Here is a 22,491-nt window from a genome sequence, read left to right as displayed (position 1 = left end):
TTTCTTCAACACCATCAATTTTATGTTGGACTGTAATCGAAGCAAGTTCTTTTATAATAAACTGATTGTGTGAGCCTTTAAATCCTTGCACATCTATTATCATTTCCATTCTGATAGTTTGTATCTCGACAATGGACAATGAATTACTGAATAATTAAAAAATCCGGCACAGCTTTTTGTTATTGTCCTCCCACCACACTATTTTTTAAATTAATTATATTTTAATTCCATTGGTTAATTTTAAAACTGCGCAGTAGAAAGTTCCAGAAAATTTATTTTTAGACTAATGACGCATTCATGTGGAGGAATAAACTTGTTTTCTTTGCTTGATTTTCAAACGGCACAGTAGAAAGGTCGAGAAGATCTATTTTTAGACTGATGACTCATTCACGTGCAGGAATAAACTTGTTTTCTTTGTTTGATTTTCAATCTGCGTAGTAGGTGACGTCATACCATTCGTCGCGCCATTTGGCGTTTTAGATTATGTTGACACGTTATTCTAAGGGATTTCACTACTTTTTGTTTGGTTGTGTTGGTACTTTTTGGGGCGACATCTGTTTTTACTGCGTCATTTATGACGTCACAGGTTGTTCTAGAACTTTCTACTGCGCAGTTGATGAGTCGCGCCCCACCTATAAAAGCAGCGCGTGAGACCATACTCCACAAAAAAGAAGTACAAGTCTCTGAATGAAGTACGAATCTCCGCTCAAATATTCTCTGACGTTTACTGTGTTAAAGTTCTCTGTAAAGTTCTCTACAGTTTTTAAATAATTTTTTTATAAAAAATTATGAACAATTTTTAGTTTAATTGAAGTGCATAGACATTATTTTTAGTGCAACTAACACTTATTAGTTTTAATTTTTGTGCAACTGACACTTATTAGTTTTAATTTTTGTGCAACTGACACTTATTAGTTTTAATTTTTTGTGCAACTGACACTTATTAAATAGATATTGAGTGCAAAAGACACATTTTTTTGTGAACTATTGATAAAAAACATTATTTAAAATGGCGCGATTAGTTGATGCACTTCACGGTTTGGTGAATTCTGTTGCACAATCATACAATGATTTACAGTTAGAGTCAGTGAATGAAGAACATTGCCAGAGGTGCTATCAGGTGTGTGTTGAGACAATTGAATATTTTAAGACTATTTTGGCAGATCTACAATCGAGTGTTCAAATTAAGAGAAGCGTTCAAGCAAGTATAGTGCTTTTGTGCTGGTATGGCGATCAATTTGCTCAACTCAGCGGCCTGGCTACAGGTGGTAATTTGAGAATGCGTCACTGACTCATCAAGTGGCAAGATCTCAATAACGCTTTCTTAAACAACATTCGAACTGGATGTGTCACAAATCTTGCTCACACGGATTTGAGAGAATTTTTAAATGATTCTCAAGACTTGGTTTTTGAAAAAATCCAAGAAATGTTAGGGGATGTTGCTGGGCTGAAAATCAACGTCGATCTTGTATGCAAATTCAGCAATGAAAAAATTAATGACGTCGTTGATGAAACTAAATCTTTCAACTCTACAAGTCGTGAAATTATACCCACGACATCTCCCGCTGATTGGTATGCTGACCATGTTAACGAGAACTTATTAAAAAAAGGTGAAGAGTTCAATCAAAAGGACTCGGGGTGGAGATAACTTGAGATCCATAGCTTGGTCATTACAATGTCCAGATATGTGCCTCTACAAGCTGGAGCGTCAACTTTTGTCAGACTGCCCAAAGATATCCAGATGAAACGTGCAGTCTTAATCATCGAGAACCACGACGAGTACTGCTTTCTCTGGTGTGTTGGGGCAGCGACACACGAAGCTCACACTAGACATCCGGAGAGGACAACATCGTACCCTCATTACAGCAGTGTACTTCAGTATGAAGGTATTGATTTTCCAATTACCCCGAAAGATATTCCAAAATTTGAAACGTTAAATAACTTGTCAATCAATGTATACGGTATTGAGTCAGAATTTAACGGTTCGGGGATGAAAAAAGTATCATTATACCATTTGTATTTGTATGTATTTGAGTAAGAATTGTAAGTCTGATGTAAAAAAAAATCATCTTTTAATGGTGCAGGCGAACGTAAATTTCAATATTTCTAATGAGAATGATTATAAAAATTATAAGCCTGTTTATCATTTTGCCTTAATTAAAAATCTCTCGCGATTAGTAAAAAATCAAATTTCTAAGACACATTGTAAATTATATTTCTGTGATCGATGTTTAAGTCACTTCAAAACAGAAACATCTATCAATAATCACAATGATGACTGTTTCAAATTAAATAAAGTCCGTATGAAATTTCCTACTAATGAAAACAAAATATTAAAATTTTAAAATTATCGTAATAAAGACTCGGTACCGTTTGTTGTCTACGCAGACTTAGAGTGTACACTAGAACCTCAGGGGGATGATGAAATTCAAAATCACGTTCCACACAGCATTGCATTTTATCGTCACTGTAATCATGACAATAATTTGTCAAAATTTGAAATTAATCGATCATCTGATTGCGTAAAGTGGTTTGTCAATAAACTTGAAAATTTTGCATATGAAGTTGAGCAGTATTTAAAAAATTCTATACCTATGAAACCACTTGACAAACAGCAACAAAAGAGTCATGAGCGGTCAACTGTTTGTTATATTTGTGAAAAAACAATAGCCTCTGATAAAGAGAAATGCTATGATCATTGCCATTTTACGGACAACTATCGCGGACCGGCACAAATCTCATGCAATTTAAATTACCCAAAATCTCATGTAATACCGGTAGTTTTTCACAATTTATCTGGGTATGATTCTCATTTTTTAATTTAATCATTAGCAACAGTTTTTGAAGGTAAAGTTACACTATTGCCAATTAAGAAAGAGTGATATATCTCATTTACAAAGTCTATTGATGATATATCCGTGTCTTTACGCTTTATAGATTTATTTAGATTCATGGCATCAAGTTTAGAAAAATTAGCATACTATCTTGATGATGACAATAAACAAATCACAAAACTTCATTACCCAGATCCGGAAAAATTTCAATTAGTTACTCGCAAGGACGTATTCCCGTATGAATACATTACAAACATTGATAAGCTTAATGACAGACAGTTGCCCGATCAAAACTCATTTTTTTCAAAATTATCTAATACTGGTATATCTGACGATAATTATTCATTTATTCAACTTGTCTGGAATAAATTTAACATCACTACATCAGGCGCGTACTCTGATCTATATCTTAAGACTGATGTGCTACTCTTGGCGGATGTATTTGAAAATTTCAGACAAAGTTGTTTAAATAATTATAACTTAGACCCACTGCACTATTATACAGCGCCCGGATTAGCTTTCGATGCCATGCTAAAATACACCAATGTGGAACTTGAACTATTGACTGACCCCGAAATGGTACTTTTCATTGAGATGGGTATACGAGGTGGAGTGTCTCAGTGTACTAATAGGTATGCGAAGGCCAACAATCGGTACATGGGTAATGAATTTGATGTTAACAAACCCGAGTCATATTTGATGTACTTTGACGTGAATAATTTGTATGGCGCGGCAATGAGTATGCCACTACCTAAAGGCTCATTTGAGTGGGTAGATGAAAATGATTTAAATGATGTAGATAACTTTGTAAATACCAATGACACTGTAGGATTTATTTTGAAAGTAGACTTGCACTATCCACAGGAGCTACATGAGCTACATAAAGATTTACCATTGTGTCCTGAGCACTTTTTACCCCCAGGTAGCAAGTCTACTAAATTATGTACAACTTTGTATGATAAAAATAAATACATAATACATTATGAAAATTTAAAACAATGTTTAGATTTAGGAATGCAGTTGAAAAAAATTCATCGCGTACTTAAATTTGAGCAATCCCCATGGCTAAAGACATACATTGACAAGAATACAGACTGTAGGAAAGCTGCCCAAAATGAGTTTGAGAAAAATTTCTTTAAACTCATGAATAACGCAGTCTTCGGTAAGACTATGGAGAATGTTAGGAAACACAAAGATGTTCAATTGGTTACAAGATGGTCTGGTCGATATGGTGCATCAGACCTTACTTGTAAACCTAACTTCCCTAGTCTTACTATCTTTGACAAAGACATGGTTATGGTGGAAATGAAAACAACCCAGGTATATTTTGATAAACCTATTTACACTGGGTTCACGATTCTAGATTCATCAAAGACATTTATCTATGATTTCCACTATAACGATGTCAAACAGAACTTGAGAAACCAACAATCTAAGTTGATGTACACGGACACTGACAGTTTAATTTACCACTTTACAGTACCAGACATCTACGAAATCATGAGAGTGATATTTCAAAATTTGATACGTCGGACTATCCCTTACAAAATTCGTACAATATGCCGCTTGCCAACAAAAAGGTCCCAGGTCTGATGAAAGATGAGAATAATGGGAAAATTATGACTCATTTCACCGGACTTAGGGCCAAACTATATGCGTACAAAATTATGAATGATAACAACACTAAAAAACGAGCAAAGGGAATAAAAGGTCCGACGTTGCGGACTATCACGTTTAATGATTTCGAGAGATGTCTTTACGATCACATTAACTTGACGAAAAAACAGTACTTAATCAAAAGTTCAAAACATGATGTGACGACAGTAGCACAGCACAAAATAGCCTTAAGCTGGACAGATGACAAACGACAACTTTTGGACAACTCAACTGACACATTGCCATGGGGATTCACATCAAATGATGATGATGATGATAAAGATGATGAAAATGTTATAGCTATTAAAAAATGAAAAATTTTGTAAAAAATTAGTTTTCTAAGTATTAAAAAAAAAAAAAAAAAATGTAAAAATTAGTTTTAAGGATATGTGTGTAAATAAAAATGAATAAAACATCTATATACAAATGGAAAAATTGTTTTTTATTTTATAGATATAAGTGTATTTTATAAGTTTATTTACAGATCAGATTTCTCAATCCAGCTGTTGTGGAAGCTATCGAGGCCGAGCCACTTTACGTGCAATTTATTTCCGCGTTTTTTTATAATTTTCTCCACTAGATATACATCTGGATATTTGACTTTGCTGAGTTCTTCTGCATAAAATCCACCTTCAATTGGCTTATCCTGATAGTCTACAAGCTTATACGTTGTTGGATTTGTTTTCTGCACAGTCTTAATTGTAATAATTTCAGTCGTCCAGATGGGTGTGTAACATTTCTCAAACACATGTTTGTACTTGCTGATTCGAACTTTGTCTCCGACTTTGAATTTATTTTTTCGTGCTTGTTGCTGAGCTTGAAGAGGTTTGTATATTTTTTCCAGCAGTTCTTTTTCATTAGCAGCAGTTACATCAGCATAGGTACCACGTGCAGAGAATTCACGCCACATTTTATTTTTAAGCGTCCTGTTAAATCATTCACATATACATGCCTTCAAGTTGCTGAATGTCGAGTACATGTTGATGTTTTTACGTTGCATAAGTTCTTGAAATTCTTTATTATAAAATTCTTTGCCTCGGTCAACGTGCAGATTTTTTGGAACACGTCCTAGTTGAAATATAGATTTCATTGCACTGGTGACATCACTGCCATTTTTACTCTCAATCGGTACAGCCCAAGCATACTTTGAAAAAATATCTATGACAGTTAGCAGATATTTGTTTCTTTTGTTTACTGTTGCATAAGGAATCATTTCAACTAAGTCAGCTTGCCAAGTTTCATCAAGTGCTCGTATGTCAACATGACGACGTTGATAATTTCTGCGTGCTGGTCTGTGCAGCTCATACGCTTTTACTGATTTCTTGTCCGCCATTGTCGACAAAAATTCTAGCTTCCAATTCTTTTATTCGCTGTGTATTTCTACTGATTACGTCTTTTTGTAACTTTATACGTTTTATTTTAACTTTTAGTTCTTGATTTTCTTTTTTTAATAGCTTCACAGCAGAGTCGAGTGTTACCACTTGAGAGTGTAAATGTGAAATGATCTCAGACTGATCATTCCTTATACTATCATACATTAAAGACAGCTCGTGATATACAAGATCACGTGTAAATTTTACAGTTGCTGCATCGCTATCTTCAGCAGGTTTGCCAACATGACACAGTCTCTTGCTCTCAACATCATACTGTCCGTCAACAGTTACTTGAAATCCTCGTCCAGGTGGTCCTGGTGGTCCACTGATTACAGCAGCAGTTGGTAGTGAACGTCCAAATATATCGATACTCATTTTTTTTTTTGCTCTTTTCACTTCAACAGTCAGCAAGTAAGTGGCATAAACTTAACACAGCAGATGCTAATAAATGATCCCCGCTTTTCGTAGCTCTTCGATAATTGATATGATTTCATTGGTGTGACTTGGATTTCCAGCTGCTTGAGATGCCATGAGTAAACGCAGACGGTCAACTAGTTCATTTCGATCATCCCAGTAGACATAACCCATACGTGATTTTTTCTTTTTCGCAATCATAAAATCAGGTAATCCTTTACCTCTTGATAAGTTTGCATTTTTAGCGAGAAAATCGGCAATATAATTATTATACTTGATTGTCGAGTCTTTATAAAAACTACCATCTGGTTTATTATTTTTTCTATGAGTATTTGTCATTTTAAGAATTCCGAGATATTTATTTTTATCATTCTGCGTGACTTTTGAATGATCCGGCGATTTTTTAAATAATAATTCCAATAAACCAGAAGTCACAGAGTAATTTTTATTTTTTATATTGATTTCATTATCATCATCATCAAAAGGTATTTCAGAATCACCAATATAAAAATCATTATAACGTCGACGTACACCATATCTCATATCTATATCTTTACTTTTTTTATATACTTTAGCTAAATAAGATTTTATTTCGCCACTTATTGGCTTAGCGGGGGTACTCGATGCAGCAGGAGATATTTGTGTTTCTTCCAGAGTCCCGTTTCTATTTTCAGAGATGATACTGTTGTATTTACTTGCATCATTATCAAGTTCTGTATCATTAATTACCGCTGAATTATCATCTTTAAATTCTTCTTTGAATTCTTGCTTGATTTTATGTTTAGATGATTCGACTAGACTCTGCAGAGGTGTAACAATAGGCTTAAACATTTCACCCATTGCCTTCTCAGCTGTGTCTTTACCCGAACTTGAGCATTCTGTGCTTCCGACGGATAGCATCACTTGCCTGAGATATCTGATGTAAGACATCTCTGTGCTTTGAAAGCTCCTCAGTCTTCATGTTGATATGTTAGAGTTCACTTAAGCTCTAATGACTATTTGTCAAGCACAACTTAATTTATACTAATAAAGCAGTCAAATCCTTTTCTATATCTTCCGCTATTTAGCTCACTGTCTTTGTCAATCACTACAAAACCATATTTACCATCATCATTCCAACATGCTGAACACAAATCTTTGAATAAATTGTATGACATGTCAGTATTTACATGATCATCATACACATGTTTCAAGTTCATTTCATCTTGTCGAAAGAGAACTATAAAATTTGCATTGTCACGTATCAAATGTTTAGGAATACGTGTGTAAGTCTGACAAAGATAAAAACTGTCAACATCTTTGTGTCGACCCATGCAAAAATATGCTCTGATATGATCTTGTTTTTCACAAGCAACATCATCAAATATCATCAATGAGTTTGGTTTTGCATCTTCAGGTTTCAACACTTCTTCGTGCTCGTTAAATGTAAAAAATCCTATACCTTCTATTGGTTTAAGTAGTGATTCTAAAAATTTGTATTTTGGCTGATTTAGAGATTTTGAGTAAAGATAAATATTATCGAATCTCAAGCCGTTGGGGTGTATGATGAGTGACAGCAGAGCATTTGTTTTTCCACAATTTGATGGACCACAAAATATAGCGCGTACACTGTTTGGCAATAAAGCACTGTGTCTTTTAATTTTTTTCACTCCTGTACTTTGAACAATCTGATCGAAATTTATTACTGGTAACTTGGCAGCTTGACTTTTAAACTCCATGTTGACAGTTTGCAGTTACCACAACAATTCACTTAGCGAGCTATGAGTACCAGGTTTTATAGGATTTTTGATCAGTCATGATGCTGCTACTATGGAGAGCAGATGTGTGAATACCAGTGGTAGAGGTTTTGTAAACAGTATGATTAATAAGCTGCCCTTTGAACTACATATACCTGAATACCAGTACTGTGGACCAGGCACAAAGCTAGCCAAGAGATTAGCTCGTGAAGATCCTGGAATTAATCCACTGGATGCTGCGTGTAAAGAACTCGATATGACATACTCATATAATCGAGAAAATTTGCCTGCACGTCACGAGGCTGATCAAATACTTGCTGAGAAGGCGTGGCAACGTTATCAGGCAAAAGACGCTGGTATTGGTGAAAAAGCTGCTGCGTGGAGTGTAAATAAAATCATGAAGATGAAAAAAAGATTCGATATGGGGTTGAAGAAGAAGAGAACAGCTAGCAAGAGAAAGCCTAGTAAGAGAAAGGTTGGCAAGAGAAAGACTGGCAAGAGAAAGACTGGCAAGAAAAAGACTAGTGTAAAGAAACAAGTAGCACAAAGACAAGTTGTCACAGCAGCCAAACAGTCCATGACTTCTGGTGGTGATCCAATCAAAACAGCGTTGAAGGGTGCTCGTCAGGCAGTTAAAAAATCTGGTGGAAAAAAAAATATCAGGCTGCCACGAATCTTACCAGTTCCATCCAAAGTTGGTGGTGTATTACTATTTTTGATACCATTTTTTGCCGGCTTAAGTGCAACAGGAGCTTTGGCTGGAGGTGCTGCTGATATAGAAAAAGCTGTAAATGATGCAAGTGCCGCCAAAAATCGATTGGAGGAGAGAAAACGTCATAATTTGAAAATGGAGCAAATATCCGTGGGAAAAGGTTTATACTTGAAACCTTACAGGCGCTGTATGGGCTTATATTTGAGACCATATCCCGTAGGCAGAGGATGCAAGTCAAAAAAACAAGTAGAGCTACCGCATCAAGCACTCACAAACATCGACTTACTGAAGTACGCTAAAGCTCTAAAAATTCCAAACTTTCGTGGTATTTTCATGAGAAACGATTTACCTGAAACTGGACCGAGAAAAAACGAATCAGCTATTATTAATCTTGATGACAAACATGGACCTGGTACTCATTGGGTAGCATACAAGAAAAATAGTGATAAAGTTCTTTACTTTGATAGTTTTGGTAATTTACAACCACCGCAAGATCTTATGAAGTATCTCGATGTTGGTAGCGTAAAATATAATCACAAAAGATATCAGAATTTTAATACAATTATATGTGGACATTTGTGTCTTAAATTTCCCTTCCCGTGTGTACAGCACATCAGTCATGGCTGAGTCATTCACATTAACGTTAACAGGGTCGAGATCCGTGTTGGAGGCCAACTACTTCCCTCCAATTGAAATATCACCAACTAAAAATTATGTCCTGGGACTTGTAGAGTTATTAACATTTAATTCAATACCCAATATTGATGTGGGTGCTCATAAATTCTATGTCTCTTATCCTGTGTATACAAATAATGATGATGATGGTAATAGCATTAATGAGAAAAAGAAAATAGTCAAGAAAAAAAGAGCTAAAAGAAGTGCGGCAATAATTACAAAGTTTGATGACAATATCTCAGTGCCGGAAAATAATAATAAAAATGACTCAGTGAGTGAAAATGATATAGAAGCTGAAAAATATGAAACTGTTGAAGAGAAAGTCTTGACAATACCAACAGGAAGTTACGAAACCACTGACATTGAAAAATACATTCAAAAGAAATCACGAAGACTCAGCATCAGCATCAGAGCCAATAACAATGAATTGAGAAGTGAAATTAAATGTGATCAATTTGTAAATTTTACACCCCAAGATTCTATTGGTCAGCTATTGGGATTTACAAATCAGAAGCTTGCACCACATAAAACTCACTCATCAGATTTACCAGAAAAGATATTAAAACTCAATGATCTGAGAGTTGAGTGCAACATTACATGAGGTGCTTACATAAATGAACACAAAGTTCACACTATTTATTAATTTTTCCCGAGTGTACCACCTGGATATAAGATTGTTGAATTGTCATCACACATCATTTATCTACCGATCGCCATACGAGCAATACATAATCTCAGACTGAGAATTGTAGATCAAGACGGAAAACTGGCTAATTTCAGAGGTGAGAGGATAACAATAAGACTACATATAAAATCTATAAAATAATGGGTATCGTGTATGAGACAAAAAGTGGTGCTGGCTATAAAACGATAGCAGCATAGTCAAGCAACATCAGTCGCCAAGTACCTCACAAGGTATTAACACATCAGAACGCTCAGTTTCTACAAAACCTAGGACTAAAATTACGTGGAAAATTAAGAAAATAAAAATTAATTTTTATTGTTTGACGTGTACATTACATGTATACGGGAAAGTCACCAAGTCTGATGGTACAGCTGTAAGTGCAACTACTCACATGGTCAACATGACAGTTTGTCATATGTTTGAAGAAATACGCTACGAACTCAATGGTGTTGAGATTGATCGTAACAAAAATGTTGGTATCACAAGTCTCATGAAAGGATACACATCACTGAGTCCTGCTCAACAAAATACACTAGAAAATTCGGGCTGGATTATGGATGAAGCTGTCAACAAATTACACGATGATAATGGCTACTTTGATGTATGTATACCACTGAGTCTTTTGCTTGGAGTTGCTGAAGATTACCATACAGTTGTCATCAATGCAAAGCATGAATTAATTTTAATAAGATCAAATTCCGATTTGAATGGATACATTGTGGCCACACCTGCTGCTGGAGCTCATGCTGAAGCTGTTAAAATTACGCTGCAAAAAATCGAGTGGATTGTACCATATGTAACTATAGCTGATAAACAAAAAATTGAAGCTTTGAATTATATTATAAGTGATCCAGCTATCTCAATCAGTGTCCGTGCTTGGGAGCTGTACGAGTATCCTCTATTACCAAATACTTCGAAACACATTTGGGCTGTCAAAACTTCTACGCAGCTCGAGAAACTACGTTTTGTAATACTTGGATTTTAAACAGCAAGAAAAAATGATGCAACTAAAAATGCCAGTAGATTTGATCACTGCAACATCAGGGACATAAAATTATTTTTAAACTCTCAGAGCTATCCGTACGGGAATTTGAATCTCAAGATTGCAAATAATCAATATGCTCTGTTGTATGACATGTATATAAATTTCCAAATTCCCTACTACAACAAAGAACCTGAACCACTGCTGACAAAAAAGAAATTTTTGGAACAAGCGCCACTGTATGTTATCGATTGCTCGAAACAAAACGAATCAATTAAATCTGGACCCGTGGACATTCGCCTGGAATTTGAATCTGCAAATCAATTCCCTGCGCAGACATCAGCTTAATGCCACATTATACATGATCGCATCGTCGAGTATAATCCCATAAGCAGCATCGTACGAAAACTAATATGAAGACCGTACAATTTAATCCAACGCCAACCATACATTACTTAAATGTATGGGGATTTGCACACGAACAAGCAAGAAAAAGCAGACGGGAACAAGCAGCAAGATATCGAGAACGATTTAAACAAAGAATTCATAAATTAAATATAATTATTGAACCTGTCTTAATTAAAAAACTGACATTTATAAATGAATAAACTTTTTTTATATTGATATATATTGTTTTTATTACTTATAACCTAAAATATACATTTAAGTCTTACATAACCTTAAATATTTTTAACTTTCCACTAAGAAAATCGACGATTTTCGAAAAATTGAAAAGTTATTGTTTTCACCCCGATTTTCGAAAGTCGAGTTTTCATTAGATGTCAACGTTTTGAGGTCCGAGAAAGCTATTCTGACTATTTTCAGAATGATGTCCGAGTGTATGTATGTAGTGGTTCAGGACACTAGGGTTACCAAATCACTAACAATTAGAATTAAGAATAATAATTATTTATTTATTATACTTATACTTAATAAGTTATACACAGTTTTTGTAGTATTAAATCTTTTCTTTTTATATCGCTACAGCTGTAGCCAGATACTTGATACATATATTTTGCCTGATCGACTCTAGGGATTAGCACTTGCTTTCGCGGCCTTTTGCTGGGTTGAGTTTTGTCGTTGACGCGACGGGCGCTCACCCTATCGTCGCCTGCCGGTACTACTGGTAAAGCCGCCACATGTATGTGTGTGTGTGTGTGTGTGTGTGTGTGTGTGTGTGTGTGTGTGTGTGTGTGTGTGTGTCTGTGTGTAAACTCTTTGTAACTTTTTAACTAATGAATCGATTTGGATGGTTGAGGTGGCAATCGAAAGAGCTTGTTGGCCCTCAACTTTCCTCAAAATTTCAGATCATTTGATCAAGTAGACTCGACTATATGGGCGAATTACGAAAAAAAAAAAATTTTGTAAGTGATTTCTCAGTAACGATTTGAACGATCGACTCCAAAATCTAATCAGCTCCAGAACTTCGTAAGCCGCGTCGAATGCCACCTAGGCCATCTCAATCGGTTAATTTGTTCGAGAGATATCGTTGGCGAAAGAAATGATAAAAAAACGTTTTTTTCCGATTATCTTTGAAGTGACTCGTCCGATCAATTTCAAAATCTAATCAGCTCTAGAACTCAATAAAACGCGCAGATTGCCACCTCAAATGTCAAAATCGGTTGATTAGTTCAAAAGATATCGGCGCTGAAAAGTTAAAAAAATAACATTTTATGTTATTTTTTCCAGACATATCAAAATATAATGTGTTAAAATGTGTCTGAAATCATACCAACTCTTTCTTAATATAGTCTCTTTCGATCATCAGATAATGTCATGTAACTTGTTCCTTAGTTTTAAACATATTGTCAGCAAAAAATTGAAAAAACCCAGTCTTTAATGTTTTTTCGGATATTCCATATATTATTGCTCTGACCTAAGCCAAAACTCATTCAAATCTTGATTTTGATCACTGACATTGATTTCTGCCTCAATACATGTACTTGAGAGAACATAATCGAAAATAGAAATTTAAAAGCCGCTTCTTCATCAATGATTCTTGATTCTTAACTTTTAAACTCTAGCATAAAATGTTACTTGTTAGATCTTGAAAAGTTCATAAAAAATTGATAGCATGTAATAGCATTTTTGAGCTCGAAGAGCTCGAAAATATATTCACAGTGATTTTTTCAAGCTCCTTGAGCTCGAAAACAACGGGAAGATTTAGGGCTGGCCCGCAGGGCCAACCGACGCCCAGATTTTTTTATTTGATATAATCTCACATACATAATAAACTATAGTATTTTTTTCTTAACCTAAAAAATCTACATTTTAGTGTAACATAAACTATAGATATTTTTCTTAACCTCAAATATACATTTTGGTCTTACGTAATCAGCTATAGTATTTTTTCTTAACCTAACAATACACATTTTAGTCTTACATAAACTATAGTCTTTTATCTTAACCTAAAAAAATACAGTCAGAGCAATCTTTTCTGAATGGATATGCAAGACAATCAGGAATACCATCATAGAAAAGAGAATGATCCCGACACCTTCGATAGCCAATCAATTTTTCATTATTTTGTAGTCGTTCGGGTAGTTTGGGCCAAGCGAAGTCGATTTGCTGGATTGCATTTTTCAGGATGAATGTATCAAGACATGCGATATCTCGATCATCCATACAAAGTAAATTCCGCAATTGATTGAAGATCTGAACCGATTTTTCATAGGTTGGTTGAAATCCATAAAACTGCCAGAACCATCTCTTGAACTCTTGGACATTTTGAAATGCACATGAAGTGTCCAGTTTTTTCAAGTGATAGGCATAATATGGACATTGATATTTCAAGAAATCATTCTTGACATAAAACGAAAAAAATCTCATTTTTCCCAAATCTCTAATCGGTACGGCAGTGTCAATTAGATCTTCAAGCCATCTCATCTTCTGTTCACCTTGTACGTAAAAATAACGTATACGTTTGACCATAATTTCAAGAATTTCTCTCAATAATTCATATGGTAGTAAACCAGCTATCCATTATATTGAATGTTGATGCCTACAGTGATCAATACTTTTCTGCATTACAGCAACCTCAACTTGATCCAACGGTGGTTCAAACAACCAATGTTTACATCGTGCAAGTCCATATGTACAAACTTCATCTCAAATATCAGTAGCGCACAGTTCTTTTAATTTGGCATCAGGCATCTCAAAACCCACGAAATCAATGATTAGTTCCATGATGATGACGATGATGATGATGATGATGATGATGATTGTTAGCGTGAAACAATAATTTGGTTAGCATAAACGTAGTTTTATGGCAAGCCTGTTCGTATCCGTGATGATCTTTGAAGCTTAACAATAATCTCTTCCAATGCTTCACTTGTAAATCGATTTCTTTTTTTTGGTCAGCCAATTTATTTAATTTTTCTTGTTCTTCGTTACGATCAAAGTCATTAACGTTTCGACAGCCATTACATCCTTGAAGTCTATCTGCGCATCATGCATGCATACATTCGTACACACATGTGGTCTGGAAAAAAGACATTTTATTAATTAGTTAATATAATTAAACGACTATAAAGCAGGTTATTCGAAATAATAATTACTACATACCTCGACGAAAGACTCATCGTTATTCATTTATTTGTTGCACGCTTTTCCAGTTTCCCCAACTTTTCAGTAGTTTTAAGTAATCTTCTAGATTAAATCCTCCTATCGTGACAGCTTACACACGATGGTTCTAATCGAACACTGTGAATAATGTCTGTGTGTTTCGCGAAGGTGATTATATCGTCAATAAATTTACTGATAGACTTAGGAGGCACGTCACCAAAAAACCCTTCAATCAGATCTTCAAAACTTTCAGCAAACAGGTAATTATTGCGATCAAAAATCGTTTCACTTTTACTTAATTCAGCCATAAATATAAAATAACTGGGAGCGATATGTTCACTTAAACTTTTCTCAGCGCAGACTGACTGGATGCGAGCTCTTGAGCTCAGCGCACAGACCTGTATCCCCCACTCAAACTTTAAAATAAGTTCAGACTTGTCGAATGACGTCAAAAACAAAGGAAAACAAGTCCAGACCTGTTAGATGACGCAATCTTTAGAAAAAAGTGTGGGGGGGAACTAAACCACTAGATGGCGTGCTTTTCGCATGCTTCTCGCATGTACCTTTACATACCCCAGTTTCTATATATAAAACATCGGTTGGAGATGTAAATCGACCTCGTGATGACGCTCAAGGCTGATAGACTGGAAATCATCAGCCTTGAACGCCATCACGAAGTCTCTTTTGTTTCAAAATTTCCTACTCAAAACAGACTGTATGCAACATCTAATCCAAAAAGAGCTCAATTCGACCGGGAAAATCGACATGAGCTCAAAATGGTGACCATTAGCTCAAAAAGTCCCTTAAAAATGAGCTCAAAAGCAAATTACAGCCGGTAAAAGAGGTCTTACCGACTGCTAAAAGAAGCAGATCGACCGCCAATATCCATACAGACGATAAAACAGAACTTATCGACTGCCAATATCCATATCAACCGCCAGTACACCGACCGCTGCTAGGTTACCCTCCGTCGGTAACTTAGCACGGACTAGAACCCCCAATCTGTTTTATCGAGAGGGGGGGGGGAACTCCACCAGCTCAACTACTTTTGAGCGCCGATTACTGAGTTTGGATTTTAGTAATCAATTTAATATCGCTTATTCAGTATACAGTGACACAAAATTGTGTTCATCACCGTCAAGATAAAATAAATACTGTAAGTATAAATAAAACTTAAATTTTTTTAATACTATAATAAACTGTGGTCGACTTCTTAGCTGTATAATTTTTTATGTTTATTTAATTTTTTGCGCACTAAATTTCGTTCAGTCTACAATCGATTCTGTCATTTAAAATTAATAATTTAAGTAGAAAAATAATTGATTATTGCTGAAAAGTAGTCGCTATATTGTAAAGCGTGTCGTTGTATGACTATTATTTTTAATCGATTTTGATTTTGACCGTGATCATCAATAGCCCGTCACATATTTGTTTTTAATGCATTTTATTAATTTTTGATCGATTCGTTATTGATGAGTAGTAAATGCTTTCAGCGTCACCGAAGACAAAAAATTTAATTTTTTTATTTTTCCTTCATTCAACTCGGTATACAGTCAAATAACATAATTATACTGTATTTTTAACAGTATGGACGCTTTGTTACAAAGTCTAATAATTAATTTTTTTACTACTGCATGTAAGTCATCATTTTTAAAATACTTTTCAAAATTTTTCAGATTACCGTTACTGTACGATGTCGAAGGAATATGGTAAGTTTGGTTGCTACGTTTTACGATAAAAAGGAGAATTTTGAATTTTTGTAAATTCGCATCTTTTCTTTAAATTAATTAAGTATTATGTAACAATTACTTTTTTATATTTAGCAAACAAAAAGCTCGAATGGCTTATGAAGTTTTTAGATGCGCCAGAGCCATCTACGCTGCTGCCGATACCACAATCAAGCTCATCGACTGCCAGTCATTGAAACCTCTGGCCACTCAAACTCAAACCGAAAAAACCAGTATCGCTCCAGAAAAGACTGCTTCTCTTACAGATAAAGGAGACAAAAATGATGCGATGTTAGCACAATCAGCAAATCATGGACAAGGTATACTTAAGTTCATATATTAGAAGATCACGCATAACAAAAGTTGCTCTCAACGCACTACAATCGCTGATAATTTTAAAATGCATCCCGTACAGATAGACGCGATATCGTTGTAAGCTACTTACTACCGCCAGTGTTTCGAGCTCGTAAGAATGATATCGCTGTTCTTCTTTTGTTGTTTGTCTGCTGTAATACGCGACGGGTTTCAACGTTCCATCGTCCTGTTTTTGAAATAATATTCCGTCTACACCGATCTTACTAGCGTCAGTACGTAACTCGGTTTCCGCCCCATGTTTATATAATGCTAACACGGGTCTACTTATAAGTTTTTCTTTTAGTTTTTCAAACGCGTCTCTCTGCTCATCGCCCCAACGCCAACTTTCACTTTTCTTTGTTAGCAGAGTTAAGGGTCTGGCAATTACAGTAAAGTTCTGAATAAATTTTCTAAAGTAACTGGCAAGACCAATAAATCTTCGAACTCCATGCACATCTATGGGTGCTGGCATCTGTGCGACCGCTTCGATTTTATGACCGCCTGACCTAATCCCTTCCGTATTTATTTCGTACCCCCGGTAGTCGACCGTTGTTTGTAGAAATGTACATTTACTTAGTTTTAAAGTTAGCCCAGCATGCCGTATTTGTTCCAACACGCATCTCAATGCTTCAAGACCGGTTTGCACATTTGTTGATGGTATAAGAATGTCATCCATGTACGCAAGGACATGAATTTTTCCTCTAAGAGGTGATATTATTTGATTTACAAGTCTTTGAAACACTGAGGGTGCATTCGCCAGTCCAAACGGCATGCGGAGAAACTCATATTGCCCGTCTGGTGTTACGAACGCGGTTTTCTCAATCGATTCTTCCGCTACTCGTACTTGATAGTACCCCGAAAACATATCTAGCTTTGTGAACCACGAGCCCCCTTGTAGTTCATTAAGTTGATCTTCTATTAGCGGTAGCGGTTGATGATTTTTCTTTGTAATTGAATTTAACGCGCGATAATCGACACACATGCGCGCCTCGCCGTTCTTTTTACGGACTAGCAAAATAGGACTTGAGAACGGTGAGTTGGATTCGCGAATAATACCGTTTTCCTTTAATTCATTGACCATCTCTCGTACTTGCTCTCGCTCTGCATACGACAATCTATACGGCCTGTAAGTCACGATTTTATCTCCCGTTAATTCTTTTTTATTTCTGTGGCATTTGTTTGCCCTAACTCGCCTATGTTAAACGCAAAGCAATTTCTATATTCGTCCAGCAATTGAAAAAGACTGTCCCTTTCAGTCTCAGGTACTCGACCTTCTACTTGGACTTGATCCCTCGGTATTTTATCTTTTTCCATTTTCGTCATCGCACAAATTTCTCGAACTTTACGCTCTTCTATTGTCTCCAATCGAGCCTGTTCAGCTCTGGCAACAATTTTCTCTTTATTGATTATGAGTGGACTATCAGAAAGATTTATGACCGGCAATATTGACGCAATTGTGTTTATTATACACCGGGGAACGCAATGTTTCCGCCCTTCTTGCCCGCGTACACTAAGCTCTATATACAAATCACCAATATAATTGTCATTTAATTTTACCTTGATGTCTGCTGATTGCTGCGGCGGGATAACTGTCGTCTCCGTGGCCCGTAATGTCACCTTACGAGGTGGCAGCGTGTCTAGCCCTGTCAGTGAAACGGCTGCCTTGTGAAATACTCTCAGCTCGCCATCCCCTGATGCCGTCCTGACTCCTGGTAAATCGAGAAATGGCTGCCCCACAATTACCGGGACAGTCTGTAGATCGTCTGGTACGATGTGTACGTTGACCTCTCCTTCAGCGAGGTCAACTTGCAGTTTCGCCTTGGCGATCCCGTACGGATGAACGATGCCTCCACCGAAGCCTCGTAGTACCTCATCCGTTGGCTTAATATCTAGCTGCAAGCTATCTGTATCTCCCTTTCTCAGTGTGACACACTGGCTACCGGCGTCAACGTATGCTTTCAAAGTTTTTCCGTTGACGGTGATGTCTATGAACCTCGAGTCACCGGCTCGTGGCTCTGATCCGATGGCTAAGACTTTCTTCTCTCCGTCGCCTTCCTTCTTAGCTTTTACACACCGGTTCGCTACGTGGCCCAACTCGCCACTACGGAAGCACCTAACTTGTGCTGTTGATTTGTCTGCAGTCTTTTTATCCTCCGCAAACTTCTTGTTCCCCTGAGTACGCTTAATAGTATCAGGGTGAGGCTGGCGAGGCTGAGGAATGCTCCGTTGGTGCCGGGCATGCCTCGATGTTTCTCTCGCCTGGTGTCGTTCGGTCGGTTTCACCGTCTCTTCGATGGTACTCAGGAACACTCGGAGTTCTTCTGGTGTTAGAAAGCGATTTCTCGCGATCGTGAGACTCAAGGAGTGATCGGTGATCCCGTCAGCGATGCAGTTGGCCGCGTCCAATCCTTTAAGATCGCACGCCACGACGAGGGATGATTTAGCGAAGAAATAATGCATCATCGACTCGTCTGACCTCTTCTTACGGTCCAGCATCCCTCGCATTCTATCTGGCATTCTCCGATGTACCGTGAATGCCTCGGTGAGTTTGATCTTCCATTCTTTCCATGAAAATGCGACAGAGTCTAGTCTCTCGTACCACTGGTACGCTGTGCCTTTTAATTTGTCCATCGCCAGGTTGGCGGTGATGATGTCGTCCCATCCGTTGATCCTCCGGAGTTCCTCGACCTTCTGGATCCACACCTGGATGGTTTGGTTGCCACTCTCTGGGTCAAAGGTGGGGATGCGTCGTCCGTCGGCAACGCTGTGCGACCTCGGTCGCTCGGCTGGCACTCTCATAGCCTCCGCAATCTTGATAATCGCCTCTTGAAGGTCGAAGACCGATGTGCTGCGTGATGATGTTCCGCGACCACCGTATTCGGCTCTTCTATCCTCGCTACCGCATCGATATGGATCACGACGATAGCTGCGCTCCCCATGATCGTGCCGATGGTTATGGGGTGCTGGTCCTCTCGACAAGGATCGTCGTGAGACCGATCGCCGACGTCGATCTCTGTTTGGCGACCGAGACAGCGTCGTCTCCCGAGACAAGCTCCGTTGCCTATCTTCCAGCGGTGGAGTGTAGCGCGAGGGACTTCGCCCTGAATGCACATTACCCGTTGGTTTCACCATTTCACAGTCACCTCACTTATAACTCACAGTCACGCAACTTATAACTCGCGCACGGATTTCCTATCCCACCTCTGATATGTAAAAGCAAGTATTAGTATAGTTCACTTTATTAAGCAGATATATTTTGTGACATTTGAGATTGTCCGGTCTTCGGCGGATCCCACACGTTAGATTAACTTTAGTTATTAATTCATTTTTTTTTGTTTCTGTAATTGATAATACTAATAATTAGGACCTGCGAGGCACACGGGAGTGATGGGAAGTCTCAGGTAAAGTAACGCGGCTATTAACAGGCTTCCAGCAACGATCCCCGAAGACTCTGGTAGGTGGAGATTAATTATTGTTAAGTTAAGTTAGCCATTAAGAATTAGTCATTAAGTAGCCAGACAAACTTCCATCTCGCTCACCGGGAGTGGACCACGATCATCGAGTGAGACAAGCCGCAATCAATCCCAGAAGACCCGCGGATAAGGCAAGGGGAAACTCGCAGCAAAACCAACGACCGTCCGCCTGTAAGCCACGAGCAGTTCGAGTTTCAAACGCGAGAGCACGCGCGCCATCAATCCGAGCCATGGACTCGAAGGTTCACTATGGAACAATTTATGGTACCGCTGGCGCCATCTCTGAGGCAGCAGCTGAACTGGGCAATAGAGTGGGGAGTCGCGTGTGAGATCCATGTGATCGGAGGTGTTGCAGCCATCTTTGCTGGATGCCTGTTGCGTATAACACGTGTTGTTGATACTTTTTTTTCTACTGTGGATTATACCAGCTATTAAAGTACGGTTATTTCTTTATTAATTATTTGCAAATAAACTAATTTGAGTGCCGCGCAGGCGATATATTGTCGTATAGCATCAGCAATAAATATTCAAGTGCCGCGAAGGCAAGTTGTCTGTTAAAACAAAACAAAATAAATCAAAGGTGAGACAGAATCGTCGTCGAACCGCGTGTGTCTCGTAGCTGACCTTGGGATTGCTCAATTGCCGCAGACGGGGAAGGAGTTATAAGGCCCTGCCGAGGAACACCGAGAGCTAAACAACAATTAACATCCCCTCGTCGACCACCAAAAAGGGTGAGTGGAAGTTTGTACTGCGCTTATCGGTCATTTCAATACCCCGTATTTGTGGTGGTTGATTTTCTTTTTTTATTATCGATTATTATAATTATTATATTAAATTTTTTTTTGTTGACTGTGCATTTTGGTGAGTTGTGAAGCCAGAGTCCTCGAGTGTCGCGTGGTCGTCACGCGGGAATATTCTTCGCGCATAAATTTTAGTTGTTTACCGCGAGTATTATATTATTTATTCCTGTTAGAATAAATCCGTCGGGAGTTTAATAATTTTTTTTGTTAAATAAAATAAGTCGCGATTCTTAGTTTATGTTATTATTTTTTTTTTGTGCTCGAGTCTGGGACCACTGTTACGTTTATTAGATGTAAGATAAGTATCGTTAAAAAAAAAAAAAAACAAAGATGCTTGTAGTGCTTATTAGCTCTTGAAATTTTTTTTGGAAATTTACGCAAAAATAATAAAATATTTGAGACTCGTTGGGGTAATTTACGGTCATAATAGTTATGTAAGAAGTTTTGAAGTGTTATTATTTTTGTAATTGCTATGAGTTAAAATAATGGATTGCATATTTTTTTTTGAGGTTTGTTGTTGTTGATTGTGTGCTAAAATAATTTCGCGACTCGACAAATTAATTCAAGTAAAAATAAGTTTGATCGAATTTCCGAGCCGGAATTGTACTTGAATGCGTGTTTTATGACCAGTGTGCCGCGTGGTATGATTTTGTATGTAACTTTTAAGGTGAATACGCGAAACGATGTAACAATTATACGGTTAAGGACTGCGTATTTTGTTTATTAAAGTGCTTAACAAGTTTTTTTTCTACCATAAAATTGTTTTTTTTATTATTAAATAATTGCTCTGACAGTAATAGCCGGTAAGATACCCAAACCCAACTCCTCCCGCCGTCCAGGAAGCTCGTTTTCCCTGAACCCTCCACACTAGTAAATTTCCGCGTCGTGAGTTTGGTAATTCTCTCCAAAAATTACCTGGCGTCCAACGGGAACTGCAGGTAAGCCATAATTTAATTGCACAGAGAATTCTCGCTGGTTAGATTCCCAGCCGGGAATATCTTGTGACAATTTATATGTATGAATACAATATAACCAATTTGTAGAGTGTGAGTGAGGGTGGTACAATAATGTCACTACGTGACGAGGGTATCGGGGGTCGCGCCGGAACTGCCTCTCTCCTCGTTGTCCCTTAGGCCCACTACTCGTCGCTGGTGAGTGTAGCCGATCTATGGGGGTGCGATTGACGTCACACTGACGTCAGAGCTCAAGTCCCAAGTGCCCGTAACCACGAGCCTGGGCTGTGAGGATTGTCGCTGCGTACACTCTATAAAAAAAAATTTTTTTTGGAAATGACTGAGGAGGCAAATTTAAGAAGAAAAATGAAAAAAAAAAAAAGGTGGCTCAAACTATGCGTTATACATACATATATATATATGTATATATATATATATATATATATTCAGGATAATGTGTTGTATATTCAAGTTATAATAATAATATTTTATGATCCGTGGTCGATAATATATTATCCTGTCGACTCTACCCAAAAATCGTAAATTATCATCA

The 22,491-nt window shown here is 37.3% G+C and overlaps 3 protein-coding genes across 3 annotated transcripts; 1 reads left to right on the top strand and 2 right to left on the bottom strand.

The window, feature by feature from the left end:
* Positions 1-1,675: 1,675 nt before the first annotated feature.
* LOC130673889 (uncharacterized) lies at positions 1,676-4,427 on the top strand. Its single transcript, XM_057479102.1, has 3 exons — positions 1,676-1,886; positions 2,938-3,756; positions 3,841-4,427. Exons 1-3 carry the CDS (start codon positions 1,676-1,678, stop codon positions 4,425-4,427), a joined length of 1,617 nt encoding a protein of 538 aa, XP_057335085.1.
* A 541-nt stretch (positions 4,428-4,968) lies between these two features.
* On the bottom strand, positions 4,969-5,400 carry LOC130673888 (uncharacterized). The gene has a single exon (XM_057479101.1). The coding sequence runs from the start codon at positions 5,398-5,400 to the stop codon at positions 4,969-4,971; it is 432 nt and encodes a 143-aa protein (XP_057335084.1).
* Positions 5,401-5,424: 24 nt separating this feature from the next.
* Positions 5,425-5,823, bottom strand: LOC130673887 (uncharacterized). The gene has a single exon (XM_057479100.1). It carries the CDS (start codon positions 5,821-5,823, stop codon positions 5,425-5,427), a length of 399 nt encoding a protein of 132 aa, XP_057335083.1.
* Positions 5,824-22,491: the final 16,668 nt, after the last annotated feature.

The sequence above is a fragment of the Microplitis mediator genome, chromosome 8 (assembly GCF_029852145.1).
Source record: "Microplitis mediator isolate UGA2020A chromosome 8, iyMicMedi2.1, whole genome shotgun sequence".
NCBI lineage: Eukaryota > Metazoa > Arthropoda > Insecta > Hymenoptera > Braconidae > Microplitis > Microplitis mediator.
Note: the sequence above shows the minus strand (reverse complement) of the source record. Positions and strands in the feature narration are given on the sequence as shown.